Source organism: Anarhichas minor, unplaced genomic scaffold, assembly GCF_050575085.1.
Source record: "Anarhichas minor isolate MPS153535 unplaced genomic scaffold, ASM5057508v1 ptg000026l, whole genome shotgun sequence".
NCBI lineage: Eukaryota > Metazoa > Chordata > Actinopteri > Perciformes > Anarhichadidae > Anarhichas > Anarhichas minor.
The window spans coordinates 12,633,256-12,655,200 of NW_027466472.1; the positions used below are offsets into that span (position 1 = coordinate 12,633,256).

General features: G+C 42.3%; 3 protein-coding genes across 3 annotated transcripts; all 3 read right to left on the reverse strand.

Moving 5' to 3' along the window:
- Positions 1-2,449: 2,449 nt before the first annotated feature.
- On the reverse strand, positions 2,450-9,819 carry LOC142959380 (vomeronasal type-2 receptor 1-like). Its single transcript, XM_076100634.1, is given in 11 exon segments — positions 2,450-3,240; positions 4,370-4,480; positions 5,124-5,650; positions 5,652-6,006; positions 6,095-6,218; positions 6,698-6,919; positions 7,063-7,268; positions 8,038-8,333; positions 8,637-8,926; positions 9,021-9,315; positions 9,671-9,819. Coding segments are annotated over 11 exon segments (3,324 nt in total). The 5' UTR covers positions 9,778-9,819.
- A 1,213-nt stretch (positions 9,820-11,032) lies between these two features.
- On the reverse strand, positions 11,033-15,798 carry LOC142959381 (extracellular calcium-sensing receptor-like). Its single transcript, XM_076100635.1, has 8 exons — positions 15,665-15,798; positions 14,967-15,261; positions 14,584-14,873; positions 13,985-14,280; positions 12,994-13,199; positions 12,629-12,850; positions 12,025-12,148; positions 11,033-11,937 (listed from the first exon to the last, which is right to left on the reverse strand). The coding sequence occupies exons 1-8, from the start codon at positions 15,769-15,771 to the stop codon at positions 11,033-11,035; spliced, it is 2,445 nt and encodes an 814-aa protein (XP_075956750.1). The 5' UTR covers positions 15,772-15,798.
- Positions 15,799-17,028: 1,230 nt separating this feature from the next.
- On the reverse strand, positions 17,029-21,778 carry LOC142959382 (extracellular calcium-sensing receptor-like). Its single transcript, XM_076100636.1, has 8 exons — positions 21,657-21,778; positions 20,961-21,255; positions 20,578-20,867; positions 19,979-20,274; positions 18,982-19,187; positions 18,617-18,838; positions 18,022-18,145; positions 17,029-17,933 (listed from the first exon to the last, which is right to left on the reverse strand). The coding sequence occupies exons 1-8, from the start codon at positions 21,761-21,763 to the stop codon at positions 17,029-17,031; spliced, it is 2,445 nt and encodes an 814-aa protein (XP_075956751.1). The 5' UTR covers positions 21,764-21,778.
- Positions 21,779-21,945: the final 167 nt, after the last annotated feature.

Below are 21,945 nucleotides of genomic sequence, written 5' to 3' on the forward strand. Positions count from 1 at the left end.
TATCTCTATACCCTTACACCTTTTTGCTGTGTTTTAGCTCATATTACAGTTAAGCCTAACAAATGGGTTGTTTGTGTGGTTAAATCACATATTAAATAATGTCAACACATAAATATTAATAAAGTAGCACTAAGTTTATAAAAGAGAAAGAAACACACATTTATATAAATCATTTTTTACTTTATTTATTAACTTTCTTCTATATTTTCAGAACTTGATAAAATAATATTTGTGAAATAAGAAAAAAAAAGGATTTTAAAAGGATTTTCACAAAACAACATTACAATTAATAAAACATTTAATGTACAACAACTTAAAATGTAAATATTTAAACAAGATGAAAACTGAGTGTTTTATCATTAACTTTATCCTGAATGTTGCTGTTGAAGCAAAATCTTGTAGGAGCGTGGAAACAAACAACGAGGCGAGTATTCCCTTTGGCTGCACCATGTGGCCGTTTATTTCCATCCATACACACATGACACACATTCACTTCCTGCCACCCTTTAACCCCCCCTGTCACCAGGGTTACGCCCCTTTCCTTAAAGGGCCCCCGTGAATTCGGTCTTTCCTGTCCCCTACATGTGCCCCCCCAGAATTCACCAACTCCAGAGGTTAGTCCCAAAACTATTAATGTCTCGGAGCCCGAATCAACCGACCAGCCCGACTCCGTGTCTCTGGGACGGGAGGCAGGACCACTGTTGCAGGAACCCTCCGGGTCCTGTCGTGTTGTGGTGGGAGGGCCCGAGGCCGCCCCCGCTGTGGGGGTTCAGCCAACCTTACTGGTTGGTCCAGGTCCAGATTTGCTGGTTTAAGGCGGTCTACCGACACGTATTCCAGCCTACCGCCCATGTCGACCTTGCAGGTTTTGTCTCCGGTCTCCAGCACCCGAAACGGCCCGACGTAGGGGGGTTGAAAGGATCCACGGTGGCCGTCCTGGCGAACGAAAACATACTTGCTGTCTTTTAGGCTGGCCCGGAGAGCAGCTTTCATCGACCGGTGGAACCGCTCGCATAACCCATTAGCCTGCGGGTGGTAGGCAGTAGTGCGATGGAGCTTAACCCCTAGGCTTAACACCTGTTGTCTCCATTCGTCGGGAACAACCGGCCGTGGCTGGCCTATGGAGACGTCACACAGGAGCGTAGCGCCAGTTTTGGCAAATGGGACCTCCTCCAACCGCAGTCCCGTAACTTCAGTCCTCAACTCCTGGACGCCCGGATCTGAAACCTGATCCCCAGCCATCTTGTTATAGTCCAATCCTAACTGGACAGCCCCGGTGACGGCCCTGGAGAGACAGTCTGCGACCAGGTTTTCCTTGCCCGTTACATGCTGTAGATCCGTGGTAAACTCTGATATAAAGGAGAGCTGGTGCTGCTGGCGTGCGGACCATGGTTCGGCGCCCTTACTCATGGCAAACGTCAGTGGCTTGTGATCCACAAACGTCGTGAACGGCCGAGCCTTGAGCAGGAACCGAAAATGCCGAATGGCCAGAAAGAGGCCGAGGAGCTCCCGATCGAAAGTGCTGTACTTCCGCTCATTAGGCCGCAACTATCGACTGAAGAAAGCAAGGCGGTTGCCACGCCCCTCTCACCCACTGCTCGTGCACCGCGCCCACCGCATTGTCCGAAGCATCCGTGCTGATGGCAATCGGAGCCTTAGGTGACGGGTGTGCCAGCATTGTCGCATTTGCCAGAGCTGTTTTAGCGTCAACAAAGGTAAGTTCCCTCTCTTCGGTCCAGTCCACAGCCTGTTTGATGGCGTTGGCCTTCAGGGCTTCGTACAGGGGCCGCATCACTTGCGCTGCTCGAGGAATAAAGCGATGGTAAAAGTTCACCATGCCTAAAAACTCCTGCAGGGCCCTCACTGTGAGTGGGCGTGTAAAGTTAGCCACTGCCTCCGCATCCGTTGTGATGCGGTGTCCCAGAAAGTCAATGGTGGTCAAACGAAACTGGCACTTAGCCGGTTGATGATCAACCCGTGCTGGCTGAGTCACTCAAACAGAGTCCGGAGGTGAGACATATGCTCCGCCCTTGACAAACTGGCCGCCAGGATGTCATCCAGGTAGACGAACAGGAACAGCAGGTCCCTCAGCACCGTGTCCATTAGACGCTGGAACGTCTGCGCTGCATTTTTTAGGCCAAACGGCATCCTCAAGAACTCAAACAGGCCAAATGGAGTCATCAGCGCAGTCTTGGGAATGTCCAGCGGGTGAACGGGCACTTGATGGTAACCTCGTACCAGGTCCACTTTTGAAAACACCACGCTATCCGACAAGTGGGCAGAAAAGTCTTGAATATGTGGAACCGGATAGTGGTCCGGGATCGTTGCATCGTTGAGCCGGCGATAATCTCCACATGGGCGCCACCTGCCCCCAGGCTCCGGGGCCATGTGCAGGGGTGAAGCCCACGGACTGTAGGAGCGGCGAATGATGCCCAGGCGCTCCATGTTTTCAAACTGTCTTGGCGATGGTGAGCTTTGCCGGATCTAGGTGCCGGGCCCGGGCATGTACCGGTAGGCCGGTGGTAGAGATGTAATGCTCCACCCCATGCTTGACCGTGGAGGACGAGAAGGTGGGCTGCGAGAGGTCTGGGAACTCGGCCAGCAGACGCAGAAACTCATCAGCCGCTGCAAGCATGCTAGTCAACCTGGTAGAGCCCGCTCCACTTAGTGTACATGGGTAAGAACAAAAAGTCACAGCGTTTATCAGGCGGCGGCCCTTGACGTCCACCAATAGTCCATAAGTACATAGGAAATCCACGCCAAGCAGGGGAATGGCAATTTTGGCAATAACAAAGTCCCAGCTGAAACGCTGCCCCATAAAACACAGCTCCAGGCACCGTGTCCCAAAAGTGCGTATGGGGGTACCGTTCGCGGCTTCCAGGGGGGGGCCCTGCCTGTTTGTCAGCATGTCCACCCGCGATGCAGGCACAACTCTCCTCTGCGCCCCCGTGTCGCAGAGAAAGTGCCGCCCGGAAACGTCGTCCCGGATGAACAGAGGCCTGCCTTCCCAACCGACGCTCATGGCAGTCACTGAGCGCCGGCCCTGGTATTTCCCGTCGTGCCGAAGCTGCATGGTGAACGGCACCTTGTAGCCCACGGCCCAAACCTTGCGTGGTAATAGCACAGGCTGGTAGCTCCCCGCCGTTGGCTCGCTGCTGCTGCTGCTGCTGCGGCGACGACTGCTGTCTCCCCCGGCAACACCGTGGCTTGGGCCGGCCTCAACGCGGCTGTTTAGCTTTGCTGGCCAGCCAGAAAGAACTTATCGGCCTCCTCGGCCAACTCCCGACAATCGGTAATCGTGGTGTTGGCCACAGCGGCCCGCACCTGCAGCGGGAGCTGCTGCAGAAAAGGTTCTGTAACGAGAAACTCCGGCTCGTGTTTTCCTAGCAGAGCTAACATTTTGTCCATTAGCTCCGATGGGTTGCTGTTGCCGAGGCCGTTCAGAGAAAGCAACCGGCGAGCCCGCTCAGAGTCCGAAAGCCCGAAAATGTTCAACAGCCGGCTTTTCAAGGAATCATACTTGTCCCTCTCTGGAGGATTTTCAAGGATGCTTACCACTCTGCCTGCTGTCGAACTGCCGAGAGCCGCCACAACATAATAATATTTTATCGTGTCCACTGTAATGTGTTGTGGAATATTTCTTATGACTAGTCGGGAGAAGAAAGTTGAGGTTTTCTATCAATATAAAGTAAAACAGAGTTTTGATGAACGATCAAGGTTTGTAAAGTCAATTTATTTGCTTGCAAGCAAAGAGAACAGTCTCACAGATACATCGCAGTCATCTAGGAGAGTGCTCTGCCTAACAGTCATCTTGCATGGACATTTATACTCAGACAGCTTCCTGTTATCTGCTTAGCTAACAAGAATACACAAAGAACACAACAAAAGGCAGGTCATCCTTCGAGCCTTAGTATATCATTTAAGACAGTCAGGAAGATGCTTTTATCTCCTGTTTACAAATCCCTTTTGTTCACAGTTTGCCTTACCCTAATCAGTTTAAACTCACAACAGATGCTTCCTTTGAAGTCACTGTGACATCGTAAAAATGACCATTTGCAGAGACAGAACAGACATTCTTTACCCTCACCCATCTTATCTGCATGCAAAGGTTTACGCCTTTACAACTTCAGATAACGCGTCAGCAAGGAAGTCAAAAGTATTTCAAACAGAGGATCTCTGTTAGTCAAAGCCTCTCTGTGTCTCTGTCTTACGAAGAGTAAACAAACAGTGCACAATGATAACAGATAACAAGACACCTGGATACTAAACTAATTAAAGTCATCTACTGAAACTACAGTTTGGTGTCTGCTCTTTTAGGACTCACATTCCTTAAACCTTCACATGAGACTATGACATATTTTCCCATTACAAATGTCTCTGAGGGCGAACTGTGCCTCAGTTTGAGCAAACCACACCGCTGCTTGCATCTCCCAAAACTCCGGTAGTTTGAGTGAAACTGCGTGCGTCGTCATCTTCTCTTCTGGAAACGTCCAGGAGAGTCAGGGTCACCAATGTAGGAGCGTGGAAACAAACAACGAGGCGAGTATTCCCTTTGGCTGCACGTTGTGGCCGTTTATTTCCATCCATACACACATGACACACATTCACTTCCTGCCACCCTTTAACCCCCCCTGTCACCAGGGCTACGCCCCTTTCCTTAAAAGGGCCCCGTGAATTCGGTCTTTCCTGTCCCCTACAATCTAGTCTTTTGTCTTTATTGTATTCTTACCTAAAACACAGGGTGATTGTATACATGCAGTTCTGACATTGATCACAGATTGTAGTAGTAATGTATGAAGTGCACATAGGTAAGCTGCAGGTTATGAGAATCAGGTGTGTAGAACAGTTCTTTGACGTGTTGGAGTGAGAGCTTAACTGGAATGTTTAGATTCTGAATTTGATGAATTGAAACAGATTGATTATCGACAATGCTGATATTTACATTATGCTAGTGAGAATATATGTGAAACTGTACCAACTGGACATTGGTTTATTGTTAGCCAAGAGCACACATGTGAGACAAATTATCCCTGTTTGGCCTCTGTGGCTTATGCATGTTTATTAAAAGTCCCTTCAACTGCCATCTTAGTTTTTTCAAAAAGTCAGATTTTTTTAGAATTGACTTTTGTTCATTAAATGTTTCTTGGTGTTTTTCTCGGGCTTAAACAATATGATGAAACACTTTGGAGCAAATATACACAATATGAGTCCAAAACTGGAGGCCAGAATGGCAAATATCTCCACAGCCACAGTAAATTTACCAGGAGAGCTGACATATGCTGGGATAAAGGTGACCCAGACTGCACAGAATATCAGCATGCTGAAGGTTATAAGCTTGGCTTCATTAAAATTATCAGGTAGTTTCCGGGCTAGGACAGCTAACACAAAGCAAAAGACAGCCAGCAGGCCGATGTACCCGAGCACAGCCCAGAACCCAATAGCTGAGCCTAATGCACACTCCAGGATGATCCTCTCCTTGTATGTGGTTAGGTTTTTCATTGGAAAAGGAGGACTAAGAACCAACCAAAGAGTACATATTACAACTTGAATGGACGTGAAAGACACTACAGTCATTCTTTGCTGTGGAGGACCAAACCATTTCATGACATTACGACCTGGGAGAGTGGCTTTGAATGCCATTAACACTACTAAGAACACAAGACATACAGAGGACGAAGGTGATCCCAAAAGCTGTGTGGCGCAGCATGCAGGACCACTCAGAGGGTGCTCCAATGAAAGTTAATGAGCATAAGAAACAGAGAGTCAGAGAGAAGAGCAGCAGGAAGCTCAGCTCAGAGTTGTTGGCTCTGACAATCGGGGATGTCCTGTGACGATGGAACACAGCCGTTGTTATAATGGTAAGACAGGCACCACCAACTGAGAATGCTGCCAGGATGATTCCTAGGCCCTCATTGAAGGAAAGAAACTCTACAGGCTTGGGGAGACAAGTGTCTCTCTTTGCATTAGGCCAAAATTCCTTGGAACAAGGGAAACATTCAGGGGAATCTGAAAAAATACAAACAAAGAATGTCTTTTAGCTGTCGTACTCGATATTTGATGTTGTCCAATAGATATGCAGTAGGAAAAACAATACCTGTAGCATTGCTAATCTCTCCCGCAGGACACAGAATACAATCATAACAGCAGATGGGTTTTCCTTTCTGCAGCACTTTACGGGTTCCTGCAGGACAGCTATCAGAGCACACTGACAAAGGCACCTGGCACATAGACACAAACAAATTCACAGATATTCAGGTGTGCTTCGAAACTCAGAAGATTAAAGGATAGGTTCAGATCTGTCTAAAAACAACACTTGCATGTCAATATGTGTATTGTGTACATGTGTTTTGTCAATACAACTGCTGGTGGAATAAATCTACAGTTGTGGAAAAATGCATTCTAAAGTTCAACTAAAGCCAAAATGAGGCTTCAGCAGTCTGGCTTGGACAAAGCAAGTGGCTATCTTCCAAAGTTAGTGTTTTTGGACAAAGTCCTGTTTTTTGTTACTATTCCTCTGCCGCAACTCAGCAAGGGAACTCTTTAGTTGAAACTATTAAGTGGGATGTGAGACTGAAAATGCTGTAACTTTAGAACAGATCTCTTCAAAGCAGTATGGACTGGAGGAACAGGGACCAAGAACACTTATCACCAAATTTTAAATTGGAATATGTTATAACATTAATTTTGGGCTCCCTACTTGTGTGCCACCCTCCAACCAGGTGAGGTTCCTATTGATATGGAATTCCTGGCCCACCGGCAGTGACGCATCGTAGTGCCCTACTGTCACCAACTCAATGCTACCACTCTCACTCTTTTGCCAGTTAATCAGCTCGTATGTGGCCACAGGATCCCCGTTGGCATCAAATGACACATCATAACCATTTTGGGAAAACTTAACTTTCTTCAACTGAGTGAGAACCTGTGAGGACGAAGTAACGGAAGACGGTGAGGGCGAGAAATAAAACAATGTACTGTATACTAAAATGAATATTTCATTTAGGAAACAGTACAGTATAGCAAAAAAGGGACATTGGGGCTGTTCACTTAATTGTTTTGACTGACCTGTTTGGACTTTATGCTGGTGAATTTGTCACATTGAGTTATAGAGTGTGTTTCCTGACACATTGCATTATGAATGGCATGTGCTATTGCATAAACAGCCTTGTACACCATGTTAGTGATTCGGAGCTGAGATGTGTCAGTGTAGGGGCTCTGGATCTTCTCTATGTCTTCAGTTCCATCACACGCATTTTTTTTTGTGGCTGATCCTAAAAACACACAAAGACAGGAAGGTTTTTTTTAGCCTTGACAATTACATCATTCTTTCTGATGTATAATGTTCTTCTTTAGTTTCATTTAACATGCTAAACATGTTTTGTAGAAACTCGTATGTATATATTCTTCTAATTCCTTTATAAAACATGCTTATTTTCCATTACATGTAAAAGCACTTTTTTTGCCAACATGTCTTTATCTGTTTGTCATTTTGATTTTTTTTTTTTTTTAACATCTGTAAAAAAAAAAAAATCAGCTCATGTTGCAAGGCAAAAAAATGTTTTTCCTTCATTTGGATACTGACTTGACCTGTTTTAATGTCTTTTACACGAATAAATGATTTGAAATCCACGTCAATATAATAGTATATTGAGACCAACACACATATTTACATATACTGTATACTGTAACTGATACATACTAATAAGTACAATTTTTTGGACTTTGTTTTAGCTTGGTGGCCTAAAGATTGTCTAGTTTGTGCTTGTGTTCAGGACTTTAGTGTTGACATCTCCTTCAAGCCAGCAGAGTGCCTTAACTTGACCTGAAAGATCCTCATATCAAGTTAGATTATTAACAGAGATGCACCTTATTTTTACTCCATGTCTTTGTTCAATAACAATAGATTTCCCTTTAAATCACTCTGGGGTTGGGTTGTTAAAGCAGCTGCTGCTCCACTCAGACAGAATAAAAAAAACACAACACAGACAAAGACCTATCTGTGAGTGTCAGTTATGTTAAAGATTAGCCAAACTTTCTTACTTTGTCCCAGCCTGCAGTTGAATTCATCCTCCCAGAACTCAGTAAGCACTGGAGAGGCCGCCACTTTAGAGGGAGAGAGGTCCAGCAGGAAGTCTCTCAGACCAGGGATGACAGATTTCTCTATGCCAAATCCGATTGCTCCAGCACAGAAGCTGAACCTCAGCATGTCTGGGTCTGTTACCCAGGACTCAGTGCCTATCCACTGGCGAGGCGGAGAGGGCTTGAGTGACAGCTCCTCCAGCAGAATCCTCATGTCTCCAGGACCTGTAAATGCCACAACAACCACAGCTGTTGACCTGGAGAGAAATTACAGTAGATTGTATTATACCAATATAAACAAAATATATTACAAAATATTTGTACATATGTATGGAGATAGTTAAAACAGTTTTTGGTCGCACTGAGTATTTTCACAACAAAGATCATTAACAAATATGAGATAGACACACGTGACAGAAAAAAAGATACATTTCCAATGTGCATCTAAGATGAGAAAATACTCTTCTGTCTTATATTTACAGAACATTGTTGTGGATTTGTGTGCAGTAGGTCAGTATGAGCACAGGGAACAAAAGCACATAATCGGTGAACGTAGAAACCTGCGGATAATGTCAGCTACTCTCTGGATCCTGCTACGTGGGTGGGTCCGATAGAAAGATTCGGAGTATTCCACACAGATCCCCTCTTTGTGTGCTGCGTCCAGGAAAGACGCCATGCCATTGTTTCCATAATCCGAATCCGATCGGATGGCACCTATCCAAGTCCAACCAAAGTGTTTTACCAGTTTGGCCAGCGCGTCAGCCTGGAACTGGTCACTCGGGACTGTTCTGAAGAAACTCGGGTACTGCTGCTTATCGGACAGGCATGCACAAGTGGCAAAGTAACTCACCTAAAGTAACACAACAGTATAATGTTTTAACAGGAAGGGCAAAAAATAGCACTGGTCTGTTAAACACATAGTTTGCAGAAATTCAAAATATTACTTGAGGAATGTTAAAGGGCCCGATGATGCGTGACATGCTGATGGATGGCGTGGACCCAGACTCACCAACAATGGCCATCACCGTACCAGATTGTGAGCAATTGTCACCGGTGTAAAACACTGGGTCCAGGCCGCTTGATAGCTGGAATGTCACATGCACTGCCAAAGGCACAGAGGAACACGAGTCGTAGATCTGATAACCGAGTTTGATTCCCGGCAACAGCTCCGTGCTGTTGTTAATCTCCTTGATGGCGAATATCATTGTGCGTGAGAAGCGCAGTTCACGGGAGTCAATGCTGCACACAGACACATGTGTCACTGTTTAAAATAATGTCCTACATATGAGGACAATTCACTATTTTCATACAAATACATAATATGGGAGAACTGAACACCAAAAAGCACAACACAGAATATGTCAGTCCAATTTGCACAATAATCTTAATGCACGGATTAATAAAAAGTTTCCTATTTTAAATTAAAATTTTAGTTTTCATATTGTTTACAGTAAACAAATAAAAAAATCACAAAAATTCTCTTGTATTTTGTGAATATAATACATACTAATGAATTAAAATTAATAAAAAGTATAAACATTTCCATCCCCACAGAGTAACATCCTCTTAGACCCCACTTCTCCCTCTTACTAACCTCCCTGAGCATCTTATTGGATCAGGCATGGTGGTGTAGTTATGCTTCACTGTGTGCATGTAGTAATGTATGGAGAAAACACCACCAATAACGTAGTCACCATCCATTGAGAATGCAGGCAGACGAGTGGTACCCTGGAGCTTGCATTTAACCGATGAAGCCTCAGTGCTGAGCCCAACACCAGTCCTCTCCTCTGTAAGCCGAGCCCTTTGTTTCACACCATCCCCAGAACCATTCAAGGCAACAGCTGAGTTCAGCTCACACAAACCCAAAGACAGGATCAGACCAATAAAGAGAGCTGACATCTCCATCCCTCAACTGTCCTCATGTGGGCATACTGTGTTTTCACAGGTTAATATAGATTTTCAGATTGAAGCTTCCATCCGACAGTACGTCAGTTTACTGTACGTCAGAGAGAGGATGCTCTTACCCAGTGGTCTTTGATTAACTATTGTCAAAGTTTTTTTTGTGAAATGTGTGCAAAATATGCTCTGCTCTAAGTGCTATATTTATTTTCTCTTCTGTTAAAAATACTATTGTAAATACTAAATATCTTCTTAATTATCTCTATACCCTTACACCTTTTTGCTGTGTTTTAGCTCATATTACAGTTCAGCCTAACAAATGGGTTGTTTGTGTGGTTAAATCACATATTAAACAATGCCAACACATAAATATTAATAAAGTAGCACTAAGTTTATAAAAGAAAAAGAAACTCACTGATATTATTATTTTTTTACATTATTTATTCACTTTCTTCTATATTTTCACAACTTGATCAAATATTTGTGAAATAAGAAGAAAATCATTTAAAAAGGATTTTCACAAAACATTACAATTAATAAAACATTTAATGTACAAAAACTTCAAATGTAAATATTTAAACAAGGTGAAACTGAATGTTTTATCATGAACTTCATACTGAACGTTGCTGTTGAAGCTATAATCTAGTGTTGTGTTTTTTTTGTATCCTTACCTAAAACACAGGGTGATTGTATACATGCAGTTCTGACAATGATCACAGATTGGAGTATTAATATATGAAGTGCACATAGGTAAGCTGCAGGTGATGAGAATCAGGTGTGTACAACAGTTCTTTGACGTGTTGCAGTGAGAGCTTAACTGGAATGTTTAGATTCTGAATTTGATGAATTGAAACAGATTGATTATCGACAATGCTGATATTTACATTATGCCAGTGAGCATATATGTGAAACTGTACCAACTGGACATTGGTTCATTTTTATCCAAGAGCACACATGTGAGACAAATTATCCCTGTTTGCCCTCTGTGGCTTATGTATGTTTATTAAAAGTCCCTTCAACTGCCATCTTGGTTTTTACAAAAAGTCAGATTATTTTTTTAGAATTGACTTTTGTTCATTAAATGTTTCTTGGTGTTTTTCTCGGGCTTAAACAATATGATGAAACACTTTGGAGCAAATATACACAATATGAGTCCAAAACTGGAGGCCAGAATGGCAAATATCTCCACAGCCACAGTAAATTTACCAGGAGAGCTGACATATGCTGGGATAAAGGTGACCCAGACTGCACAGAATATCAGCATGCTGAAGGTTATAAGCTTGGCTTCATTAAAATTATCAGGTAGTTTCCGGGCTAGGACAGCTAACACAAAGCAAAAGACAGCCAGCAGGCCGATGTACCCGAGCACAGCCCAGAACCCAATAGCTGAGCCTAATGCACACTCCAGGATGATCCTCTCCTTGTATGTGGTTAGGTTTTTCATTGGAAAAGGAGGACTAAGAACCAACCAAAGAGTACATATTACAACTTGAATGAACGTTAAAGACACTACTGTCATTCTTTGCTGTGGAGGACCAAACCATTTCATGACATTACGACCTGGGAGAGTGGCTGTGAATGCCATTAACACTACTATTGTTTTTCCAAGAACACAAGACATACAGAGGACGAAGGTGATCCCAAAAGCTGTGTGGCGCAGCATGCACGACCACTCAGAGGGTGCTCCAATGAAAGTTAATGAGCATAAGAAACAGAGAGTCAGAGAGAAGAGCAGCAGGAAGCTCAGCTCAGAGTTGTTGGCTCTGACAATCGGGGATGTCCTGTGACGATGGAAGACAGCCGCTGTTATAATGGTAAGACAGGCACCACCAACTGAGAATGCTGCCAGGATGATTCCCAGGGTCTCATTGAAGGAAAGAAACTCTACAGGCTTGGGGAGACAAGTGTCTCTCTTTGCATTAGGCCAAAATTCCTTGGAACAAGGGAAACATTCAGGGGAATCTGAAAAACAAAAACAAAAAATGGCTTTTAGCTGTCGTACTCGATATTTGATGTTGTCCAATAGATATGCAGTAGGAAAAACAATACCTGTAGCATTGCTAATCTCTCCCTCAGGACACAGAATACAGTCATAACAGCAGATGGGTTTTCTTTTCTGCAGCACTTTACGGGTTCCTGCAGGACAGCTATCAGAGCACACTGACAAAGGCACCTGGCACATAGACACAAACAAATTCACACATATTCAAGTGTGCTTCGAAACTCAGAAGATTAAAGGATAGGTTCAGATCTGTCTAAAAACAACACTTGCATGTCAATATGTGTATTGTGTACATGTGTTTTGTCAATGCAGCCAATGTGGAAAAAAATCCACAGTTGTGTAAAAGATGCGTTCTAAAGTTCAACTAAAGCCAAAATGAGGCTTCAGCAGTCTGGCTTGGACAAAGCAAGTGGTTATCTTCCAAAGTTAGTGTTTTTGGACAAAGTCCTGTTTTTTGTTACAATTCCTCTGCCGCAACTCAGCAAGGGAACTCTTTAGTTGAAACTATTAAGTGGGATGTGAGACTGAAAATGCTGTAACTTTAGAACAGATCTCTTCAAAGCAGTATGGACTGGAGGAACAGGGACCAAGAACACTTATCACAAAATGTTATATTGGAATATGTTATAACATTCATTTTGGGCTCCCTACTTGTGTGCCACCCTCCAACCAGGTGAGGTTCCTATTGATATGGAATTCCTGGCCCACCGGCAGTGATGCATCGTAGTGCCCTACTGTCACCAACTCAATGCTACCACTCTCACTTTTTTGCCAGTTAATCAGCTCGTATGTGGCCACAGGATCCCCGTTGGCATCAAATGACACATCATAACCATTTTGGGAAAACTTAACTTTCTTCAACTGAGTGAGAACCTGTGAGGACGAAGTAACGGAAGATGGTGAGGGCGAGAAATAAAACAATGTACTGTGTACTAAAATGAGTACTTCATTTAGGAAACAGTTCAGTATAGAAAAACAAGAACATTGGGGTTGTTCACTTAATTGTTTTGACTGACCTGTTTGGACTTTATGCTGGTGAATTTGTCACATTGAGTTATAGAGTGTGTTTCCTGACACATTACATTATGAATGGCATGTGCTATTGCATAAACAGCCTTGTACACCATGTTAGTGATTCGGAGCTGAGATGTGTCAGTGTAGGGGCTCCGGATCGTCTCTATGTCTTCAGTTCCATCGCACGCATTTTTTTTTGTGGCTGATCCTAAAAACACACAAAGACAGGAAGTTTTTTTTCAGCCTTGACAATTACATCATTCTTTCTGATGTATAATGTTCTTCCTTAGTTTCATTTAACCTGCTAAATGTGTTTTGTAGAAACTCATATATATATATTCTTCTAATTCCCTTATAAAACATGCTTATTTTCCAATACATTTAAAAGCACTTTTTTGTACAGCACATTTTTGCTGATTTTATTTTATTTATTTTTTATAGTTGCTGCTTCAGTTTGTATCTGGCTCTGTTTTTTTTTTTACCTTGTATATATCAGCTCATGTTGTAAGGTAAACAAATGTTTTTCCTTCATTTGGATACTGACTTGACCTGTTTAAATGTCTTTCAAACGAATAAATGATTTGTAATCCACGTCAATACAACAGTATATTTAGACCAACAAACATATTTACATATATACTGTAACTAATACATACTAGAAAGTACAATTTGTTTGTACTTTTTTTTTTATAGCTTGGTGGCCTAAAGACTGTCTATATAGTTGGTGCTTGTGTTCAGGACTTTAGTGTTGACATCTCATTTAAGCCAGCAGAGTGCCGAAAGATCCTCATATCAAGTTAGATTATTAACAGAGATGCACCTTATTTTTACTCCATGTCTTTGTTCAATAACAATAGATTTCACTTTAAATCACTCTGGGGTTGGGTTGTTAAAGCAGCTGCTGCTCCACTCAGACAGAATAAAAAAACACAACAAAGACAAAGACCCATCTGTGAGTGTCAGTTATGTTAAAGATCAGCCAAACTTTCTTACTTTGTCCCAGCCTGCAGTTGAATTCATCCTCCCAGAACTCAGTAAGCACTGGAGAGGCCGCCACTTTAGAGGGAGAGAGGTCCAGCAGGAAGTCTCTCAGACCTGGGATGACAGATTTCTCAATGCCAAATCCGATTGCTCCAGCACAGAAGCTGAACCTCAGCATGTCTGGGTCAGTTACCCAGGCCTCAGTGCCTATCCACTGGCGAGGTGGAGAGGGCTTGAGTGACAGCTCCTCCAGCAGAAACCTCAAGTCTTCAGGAGATGAAAATGCCACAACAACCACAGCTGTCGACCTGGAGAGAAATTACAGTAGATTGTATTATACCAATATGAGCAAATTATTTTACAAAATATTTGTACATATGTATGGAGATAGTTAAAACAGTTTTTGGTCCCACTGAGTATTTTCATAATAAAGATCATTAACAAATATGAGATAAACACACGTGACAGAAAAAAAGATACATTTCCAATGTGCATCTAAGATGAGAAAATACTCTTCTGTCTTATATTTACAGAACTTTGTTGTGGATTTGTGTGCAGAAGGTCAGTATGAGCACAGGGAACAAAAGCACATAATCAGTGAACGTAGAAACCTGCGGATAATGTCAGCTACTCTCTGGATCCTGCTACGTGGGTGGGTCCGATAGAAAGATTCGGAGTATTCCACACAGATCCCCTCTTTGTGTGCTGCGTCCAGAAAAGACGCCATGCCATTGTTTCCATAATCCGAATCCGATCGGATGGCACCTATCCAAGTCCAACCAAAGTGTTTTACCAGTTTGGCCAGAGCGTCAGCCTGGAACTGGTCACTCGGGATTGTTCTGAAGAAACTCGGGTACTGCTGCTTATCGGACAGGCATGCACAAGTGGAAAAGTAACTCACCTAAAGGAACACAACAGTGTAATGTTTTAACAGGAAGGGCAAAAAATAGCACTGGTCTATTTAACACAGTTTGCAGAAATTCAAAATATTTACTTGAGGAATGTTAAAGGGCCCGATGATGCGCGACATGCTGATGGATTGTGTGGACCCAGACTCACCAACAATGGCCATCACCATACCAGATTGTGAGCAATTGTCACCGGTGTAAAACACTGGGTCCAGGCCGCTTGATAGCTGAAATGTCACATGCACCGCCAAAGGCACAGAGGCGCACGAGTCGTAGATCTGATAACCGAGTTTGATGCCCGGCAGCAGCTCCGTGCTGTTGTTAATCTCCTCGATGGCGAAGATCATTGTGCGTGAAAAGCGCAGTTCACGGGAGTTAATGCTGTACACGGACAAACACACACACACACACACGCACACACACACACACTCTGTTTAAATATGGCCTACATATGGGGAAAAAACACAATTTTAACAGAAACACATAATTCGGGAGAACTGAACACCAACAAGCACAACACGAAATAAGATATCAGTCCCAAATGCACAATAATCTTAATGCACGGATTAACAACAGTTAGCTATTTTAAACTCAAATTTTTTTGTTCATAATGTTTTCAGTTAACAAATAAAGAAAATCTACTCCAATCCTCTACTATTTTGTGAATATAATACGTACTTTTTTATGGCCAAATACTAATGCATTACAATTAAAATAAAGGTAAAAACATTTCCATCCCCACAGAGTAACATCCTCTTAGACCCCACTTCTCCCTCTTACTAACCTCCCTGAGCATGTTATTAGATCAGGCATGGTGGTGTAGTTATGCTTCACTGTGTGCATGTAGTAATGTATGGAGAAAACACCACCAATAACGTAGTCACCATCCATTGAGAATGCAGGCAGACGAGTGGTACCCCGGAGCTTGCATTTAACCGATGAAGCCTCAGTGCTGAGCCCAACACCAGTCCTCTCCTCTGTAAGCCGAGCCCTTTGTTTCACACCATCCCCAGAACCATTCAAGGCAACAGCTGAGTTCAGCTCACACAAACCCAGCGACAGGATCAGACCAATAAAGAGAGCTGACATCTCCATCCCTCAACTGTCCTCATGTGGGCATACTGTGTTTTCACAGGTTAATATAGATTTTCAGATTGAAGCTTCCATCCGACAGTACGTCAGCTTACTGTACGTCAGAGAGAGGATGCTCTTACCCAGTGGTCTTTGATTAACTATTGTCCAAGTTTATTTTGTGAAATGTGTGCAAAATATGCTCTGCTCTAAGTGCTATATTTATTTTCTCTTCTGTTAAAAATACTATTGTAAATACTAAATATCTTCTTAATTATCTCTATACCCTTACACCTTTTTGCTGTGTTTTAGCTCATATTACAGTTCAGCCAAACAAATGGGTTGTTTGTGTGGTTAAATCACATATTAAACAATGCCAACACATAAATATTAATAAAGTAGCACTAAGTTTATAAAAGAAAAAGAAACACACATTGATATTATTATTTTTTTACTTTATTTATTCACTTTCTTCTATATTTTCAGAACTTGATAAAATATTTGTGAAATAAGAAGAAAATAATTTTAAAAGGATTTTCACAAAACATTACAATTAATAAAACATTTAATGTACAAAAACTTCAAATGTAAATATTTAAACAAGGTGAAACTGAATGTTTTAACATGAACTTCATACTGAACGTTGCTGTTGAAGCTATAATCTAGTGTTGTGCTTTTTTTGTATCCTTACCTAAAACACAGGGTGATTGTATATATGCAGTTCTGACAATGATCACAGATTGGAGTAGTAATGTATGAAGTGCACATAGGTAAGCTGCAGGTGATGAGAATCAGGTGTGTAGAACAGTTCTTTGACGTGTTGCAGTGAGAGCTTAACTGGAATGTTTAGATTCTGAATTTGATAAATTGAAACAGATTGATTATCGACAATGCTGATATTTACATTATGCCAGTGAGCATATATGTGAAACTGTACCAACTGGAAATTGGTTTATTTTTAGCCAAGAGCACACATGTGAGACAAATTATCCCTGTTTGGCCTCTGTGGCTTATGTATGTTTATTAAATGTCCCTTCAACTGCCATCTTGGTTTTTACAAAAAGTCAGATTTTTTTTTTAGAATTGACTTTTGTTCATTAAATGTTTCTTGGTGTTTTTCTCGGGCTTAAACAATATGATGAAACACTTTGGAGCAAATATACACAATATGAGTCCAAAACTGGAGGCCAGAATGGCAAATATCTCCACAGCCACAGTAAATTTACCAGGAGAGCTGACATATGCTGGGATAAAGGTGACCCAGACTGCACAGAATATCAGCATGCTGAAGGTTATAAGCTTGGCTTCATTAAAATTATCAGGTAGTTTCCGGGCTAGGACAGCTAACACAAAGCAAAAGACAGCCAGCAGGCCGATGTACCCGAGCACAGCCCAGAACCCAATAGCTGAGCCTAATGCACACTCCAGGATGATCCTCTCCTTGTATGTGGTTAGGTTTTTCATTGGAAAAGGAGGACTAAGAACCAACCAAAGAGTACATATTACAACTTGAATGAACGTGAAAGACACTACAGTCATTCTTTGCTGTGGAGGACCAAACCATTTCATGACATTACGACCTGGGAGAGTGGCTTTGAATGCCATTAACACTACTATTGTTTTTCCAAGAACACAAGATATACTGAGGACGAAGGTGATCCCAAACGTTGTGTGGCGCAGCATGCACGACCACTCAGAGGGTGCTCCAATGAAAGTTAATGAGCATAAGAAACAGAGAGTCAGAGAGAAGAGCAGCAGGAAGCTCAACTCAGAGTTGTTGGCTCTGACAATCGGGGATGTCCTGTGACGATGGAACACAGCCGCTGTTATAATGGTAAGACAGGCACCACCAACTGAGAATGCTGCCAGGATGATTCCCAGGCCCTCATTGAAGGAAAGAAACTCTACAGGCTTGCGGAGACAAGTGTCTCTCTTTGCATTAGGCCAAAATTCCTTGGAACAAGGGAAACATTCAGGGGAATCTGAAAAAATACAAACAAAAAATGTCTTTTAGCTGTCGTACTCGATATTTGATGTTGTCCAATAGATATGCAGTCGGAAAAACAATACCTGTAGCATTGCTAATCTCTCCCTCAGGACACAGAATACAATCATAACAGCAGATGGGTTTTCCTTTCTGCAGCACTTTACGGGTTCCTGCAGGACAGCTATCAGAGCACACTGACAAAGGCACCTGGCACATAGACACAAACAAATTCACACATATTCAAGTGTGCTACGAAGCGCCGATGATTAAGTTCAGATCTGCCTAAAAACAATACTTGCATGTCAATATGTGTATTGTGTACATGTGTTTTGTCAATGCAGCTACTGGTGGAAAAATCCACAGTTGTGTAAAAATGCGTTCTGAAGTTCAACTTAAGCCAAAATGAGGCTTCAGCAGTCTGGCTTGGACAAAGCAAGTGGCTATCTTCCAAAGTTAGTGTTTTTGGACAAAGTCCTGTTTTTTGTTACTATTCCTCTGCCGCAACTCAGCAAGGGAACTCTTTAGTTGAAACTATTAAGTGGGATGTGAGACTGAAAATGCTGTAACTTTAGAACAGATCTCTTCAAAGCAGTATGGACTGGAGGAACAGGGACCAAGAACACTTATCACCAAATTTTATATTGGAATATGTTATAACATTCATTTTGGGCTCCCTACTTGTGTGCCACCCTCCAACCAGGTGAGGTTCCTATTGATATGGAATTCCTGGCCCACCGGCAGTGATGCATCGTAGTGCCCTACTGTCACCAACTCAATGCTACCACTCTCACTCTTTTGCCAGTTAATCAGCTCGTATGTGGCCACAGGATCCCCATTGGCATCAAATGACACATCATAACCATTTTGGGAAAACTTAACTTTCTTCAACTGAGTGAGAACCTGTGAGGACGAAGTAACGGAAGACAGTGAGGGCGAGAAATAAAACAATGTACTGTATACTAAAATGAGTACTTCATTTAGGAAACAGTTCAGTATAGCAAAAGAAGGACATTGGGGCTGTTCACTTAATTGTTTTGACTGACCTGTTTGGACTTTATGCTGGTGAATTTGTCACATTGAGTTATAGAGTGTGTTTCCTGACACATTGCATTATGAATGGCATGTGCTATTGCATAAACAGCCTTGTACACCATGTTAGTGATTCGGAGCTGAGATGTGTCAGTGTAGGGGCTCTGGATCGTCTCTATGTCTTCAGTTCCATCACACGCATTTTTTTTTGTGGCTGATTCTAAAAACACACAAAGACAGGAAGGTTTTTTTTAGCCTTGACAATTACATCATTCTTTCTTATGTATAATGTTCTTCTTTAGTTTCATTTAACCTGCTAAACGTGTTTTGTAGAAAGTCGTATATCTATATTCTTCTAATTCCCTTATAAAACATGCTTATTTTCCATTACATTTAAAAGAACTTTCTTGTACAGCACATTTTTGCTGATTTTATTTTATTTATTTTTAATAGTTGCTGCTTCACTTTGTATCTGGCTCTGTTTTTTTTTTTTAACCTTGTCTATATCAGCTCATGTTATAAGTCAAAACAATGCTTTTCCTTCATTTGGATACTGACTTGACCTGTTTAAATGTCTTTCAAACGAATAAATGATTTGTAATCCACGTCAATACAACAGTATATTTAGACCAACAAACATATTTACATATATACTGTAACTGATACATACTAGAATGTACAATTTTTTTGTACTTTTTTTTCGCTTGGTGGCCTAAAGATTGTCTAGTTTGTGCTTGTGTTCAGGACTTTAGTGTTGACATCTCCTTCAAGCCAGCAGAGTGCCTTAACTTGACCTGAAAGATCCTCATATCAAGTTAGATTATTAACAGAGATGCACCTTATTTTCACTTCATGTCTTTGTTCAATAACAATAGATTTCACTTTAAATCACTCTGGGGTTGTGTTGTTAAAGCAGCTGCTGCTCCACTCAGACAGAATTAAAAAACACGACACAGACAAAGACCCATCTGTGAGTGTCAGTTATGTTAAAGATCAGCCAAACTTTCTTACTTTGTCCCAACCTGCAGTTGAATTCATCCTCCCAGAACTCAGTAAGCACTGGAGAGGCCGCCACTTTAGAGGGAGAGAGGTCCAGCAGGAAGTCTCTCAGACCAGGGATGACAGATTTCTCAATGCCAAATCCGATTGCTCCAGCACAGAAGCTGAACCTCAGCATGTCTGGGTCAGTTACCCAGGACTCAGTGCCTATCCACTGGCGAGGTGGAGAGGGCTTGAGTGACAGCTCCTCCAGCAGAATCCTCATGTCTCCAGGAGATGTAAATGCCACAACAACCAGAGCTGTTGACCTGGAGAGAAATTACAGTAGATTGTGTGATACCAATATAAACAAATTAATTTACAAAATATTTGTACATATGTATGGAGATAGTTAAAACAGTTTTTGGTCCCATTAAGTATTTTCATAATAAAGATCATTAACAAATATGAGATAAACACACGTGACAGAAAAAAAGATACATTTCCAATGTGCCTCTAAAATGAGAAAATACTCTTCTATCTTATATTTACAGAACATTGTTGTGGATTTGTGTGCAGAAGGTCAGTATGAGCACAGGGAACAAAAGCACATAATCAGTGAACGTAGAAACCTGCGGATAATGTCAGCTACTCTCTGGATCCTGCTACGTGGGTGGGTCTGACGGAAAGATTCGGAATATTCCACACAGATCCCCTCTTTGTGTGCTGCGTCCAGGAAAGACGCCATGCCATGGTTTCCATAATCCGAATCCGATCGGATGGCACCTATCCAAGTCCAACCAAAGTGTTTTACCAGTTTGGCCAGAGCGTCAGCCTGGAACTGGTCACTCGGGATTGTTCTGAAGAAACTCGGATACTGCTGCTTATCTGACAGGCATGCACAAGTGGCAAAGTAACTCACCTAAAGGAACACAACAGTATAATGTTTTAACAGGAAGGGCAACAAATAGCACTGGTCTATTTAACACAGTTTGCAGAAATTCAAAATATTTACTTGAGGAATGTTAAAGGGCCCGATGATGCGCGACATGCTGATGGATCGTGTGGACCCAGACTCACCAACAATGGCCATCACCGTACCAGATTGTGAGCAATTGTCACCGGTGTAAAACACTGGGTCCAGGCCGCTTGATAGCTGAAATGTCACATGCACTGCCAAAGGCACAGAGGCGCACGAGTCGTAGATCTGATAACCGAGTTTGATGCCCGGCAGCAGCTCCGTGCTGTTGTTAATCTCCTCGATGGCGAAGATCATTGTGCGTGAAAAGCGCAGTTCACGGGAGTTAATGCTGTACACGGACAAACACACACACACACACACACACACACACACACACTGTTTAAATATGGCCTACATATGGGGACAATACACAATTTTACCAAAAACACATAATTCGGGAGAACTGAACACCAACAAGCACAACACGGAATAAGATATCAGTCCCAAATGCACAATAATCTTAATGCACGTATTAACAACAGTTAGCTATTTTAAACTCAAATTTTTTTGTTCATAATGTTTTCAGTTAACAAATAAAAAAAATCTACTCCAATCCTCGACTATTTTGTGAATATAATACGTACTTTTTTATGGCCAAATACTAATGCATTACAATTAAAATAAAGGTAAAAACATTTCCATCCCCACAGAGTAACATCCTCTTAGACCCCACTTCTCCCTCTTACTAACCTCCCTGAGCATGTTATTAGATCAGGCATGGTGGTGTAGTTATGCTTCACTGTGTGCATGTAGTAATGTATGGAGAAAACACCACCAATAACGTAGTCACCATCCATTGAGAATGCAGGCAGACGAGTGGTACCCTGGAGCTTGCATTTAACCGATGAAGCCTCAGTGCTGAGCCCAACACCAGTCCTCTCCTCTGTAAGCCGAGCCCTTTGTTTCACACCATCCCCAGAACCATTCAAGGCAACAGCTGAGTTCAGCTCACACAAACCCAGCGACAGGATCAGACCAA

What these genes read in the sequence shown, in the direction of transcription:
- LOC142959381 (XM_076100635.1), bottom strand. Translation starts at nt 15,771, where the DNA reads ATGGATGGTGACTACGTTATTGGTGGTGTTTTCTCCATACATTACTAC. An exon ending in GGCCCTTTAACATTCCTCAA is followed by an intron (nt 14,874 to 14,966) that starts GTAAATATTTTG and finishes GTGTTCCTTTAG; the next exon opens with GTGAGTTACTTTTCCACTTG. An exon ending in CCAGCATAAAGTCCAAACAG is followed by an intron (nt 12,851 to 12,993) that starts GTCAGTCAAAAC and finishes TCGTCCTCACAG; the next exon opens with GTTCTCACTCAGTTGAAGAA.
- LOC142959382 (XM_076100636.1), bottom strand. Translation starts at nt 21,763, where the DNA reads ATGGATGGTGACTACGTTATTGGTGGTGTTTTCTCCATACATTACTAC. An exon ending in CTAATAACATGCTCAGGGAG is followed by an intron (nt 21,256 to 21,656) that starts GTTAGTAAGAGG and finishes GTCCGTGTACAG; the next exon opens with CATTAACTCCCGTGAACTGC. An exon ending in CAACTGCAGGTTGGGACAAA is followed by an intron (nt 19,188 to 19,978) that starts GTAAGAAAGTTT and finishes GTGTGTTTTTAG; the next exon opens with AATCAGCCACAAAAAAAAAT.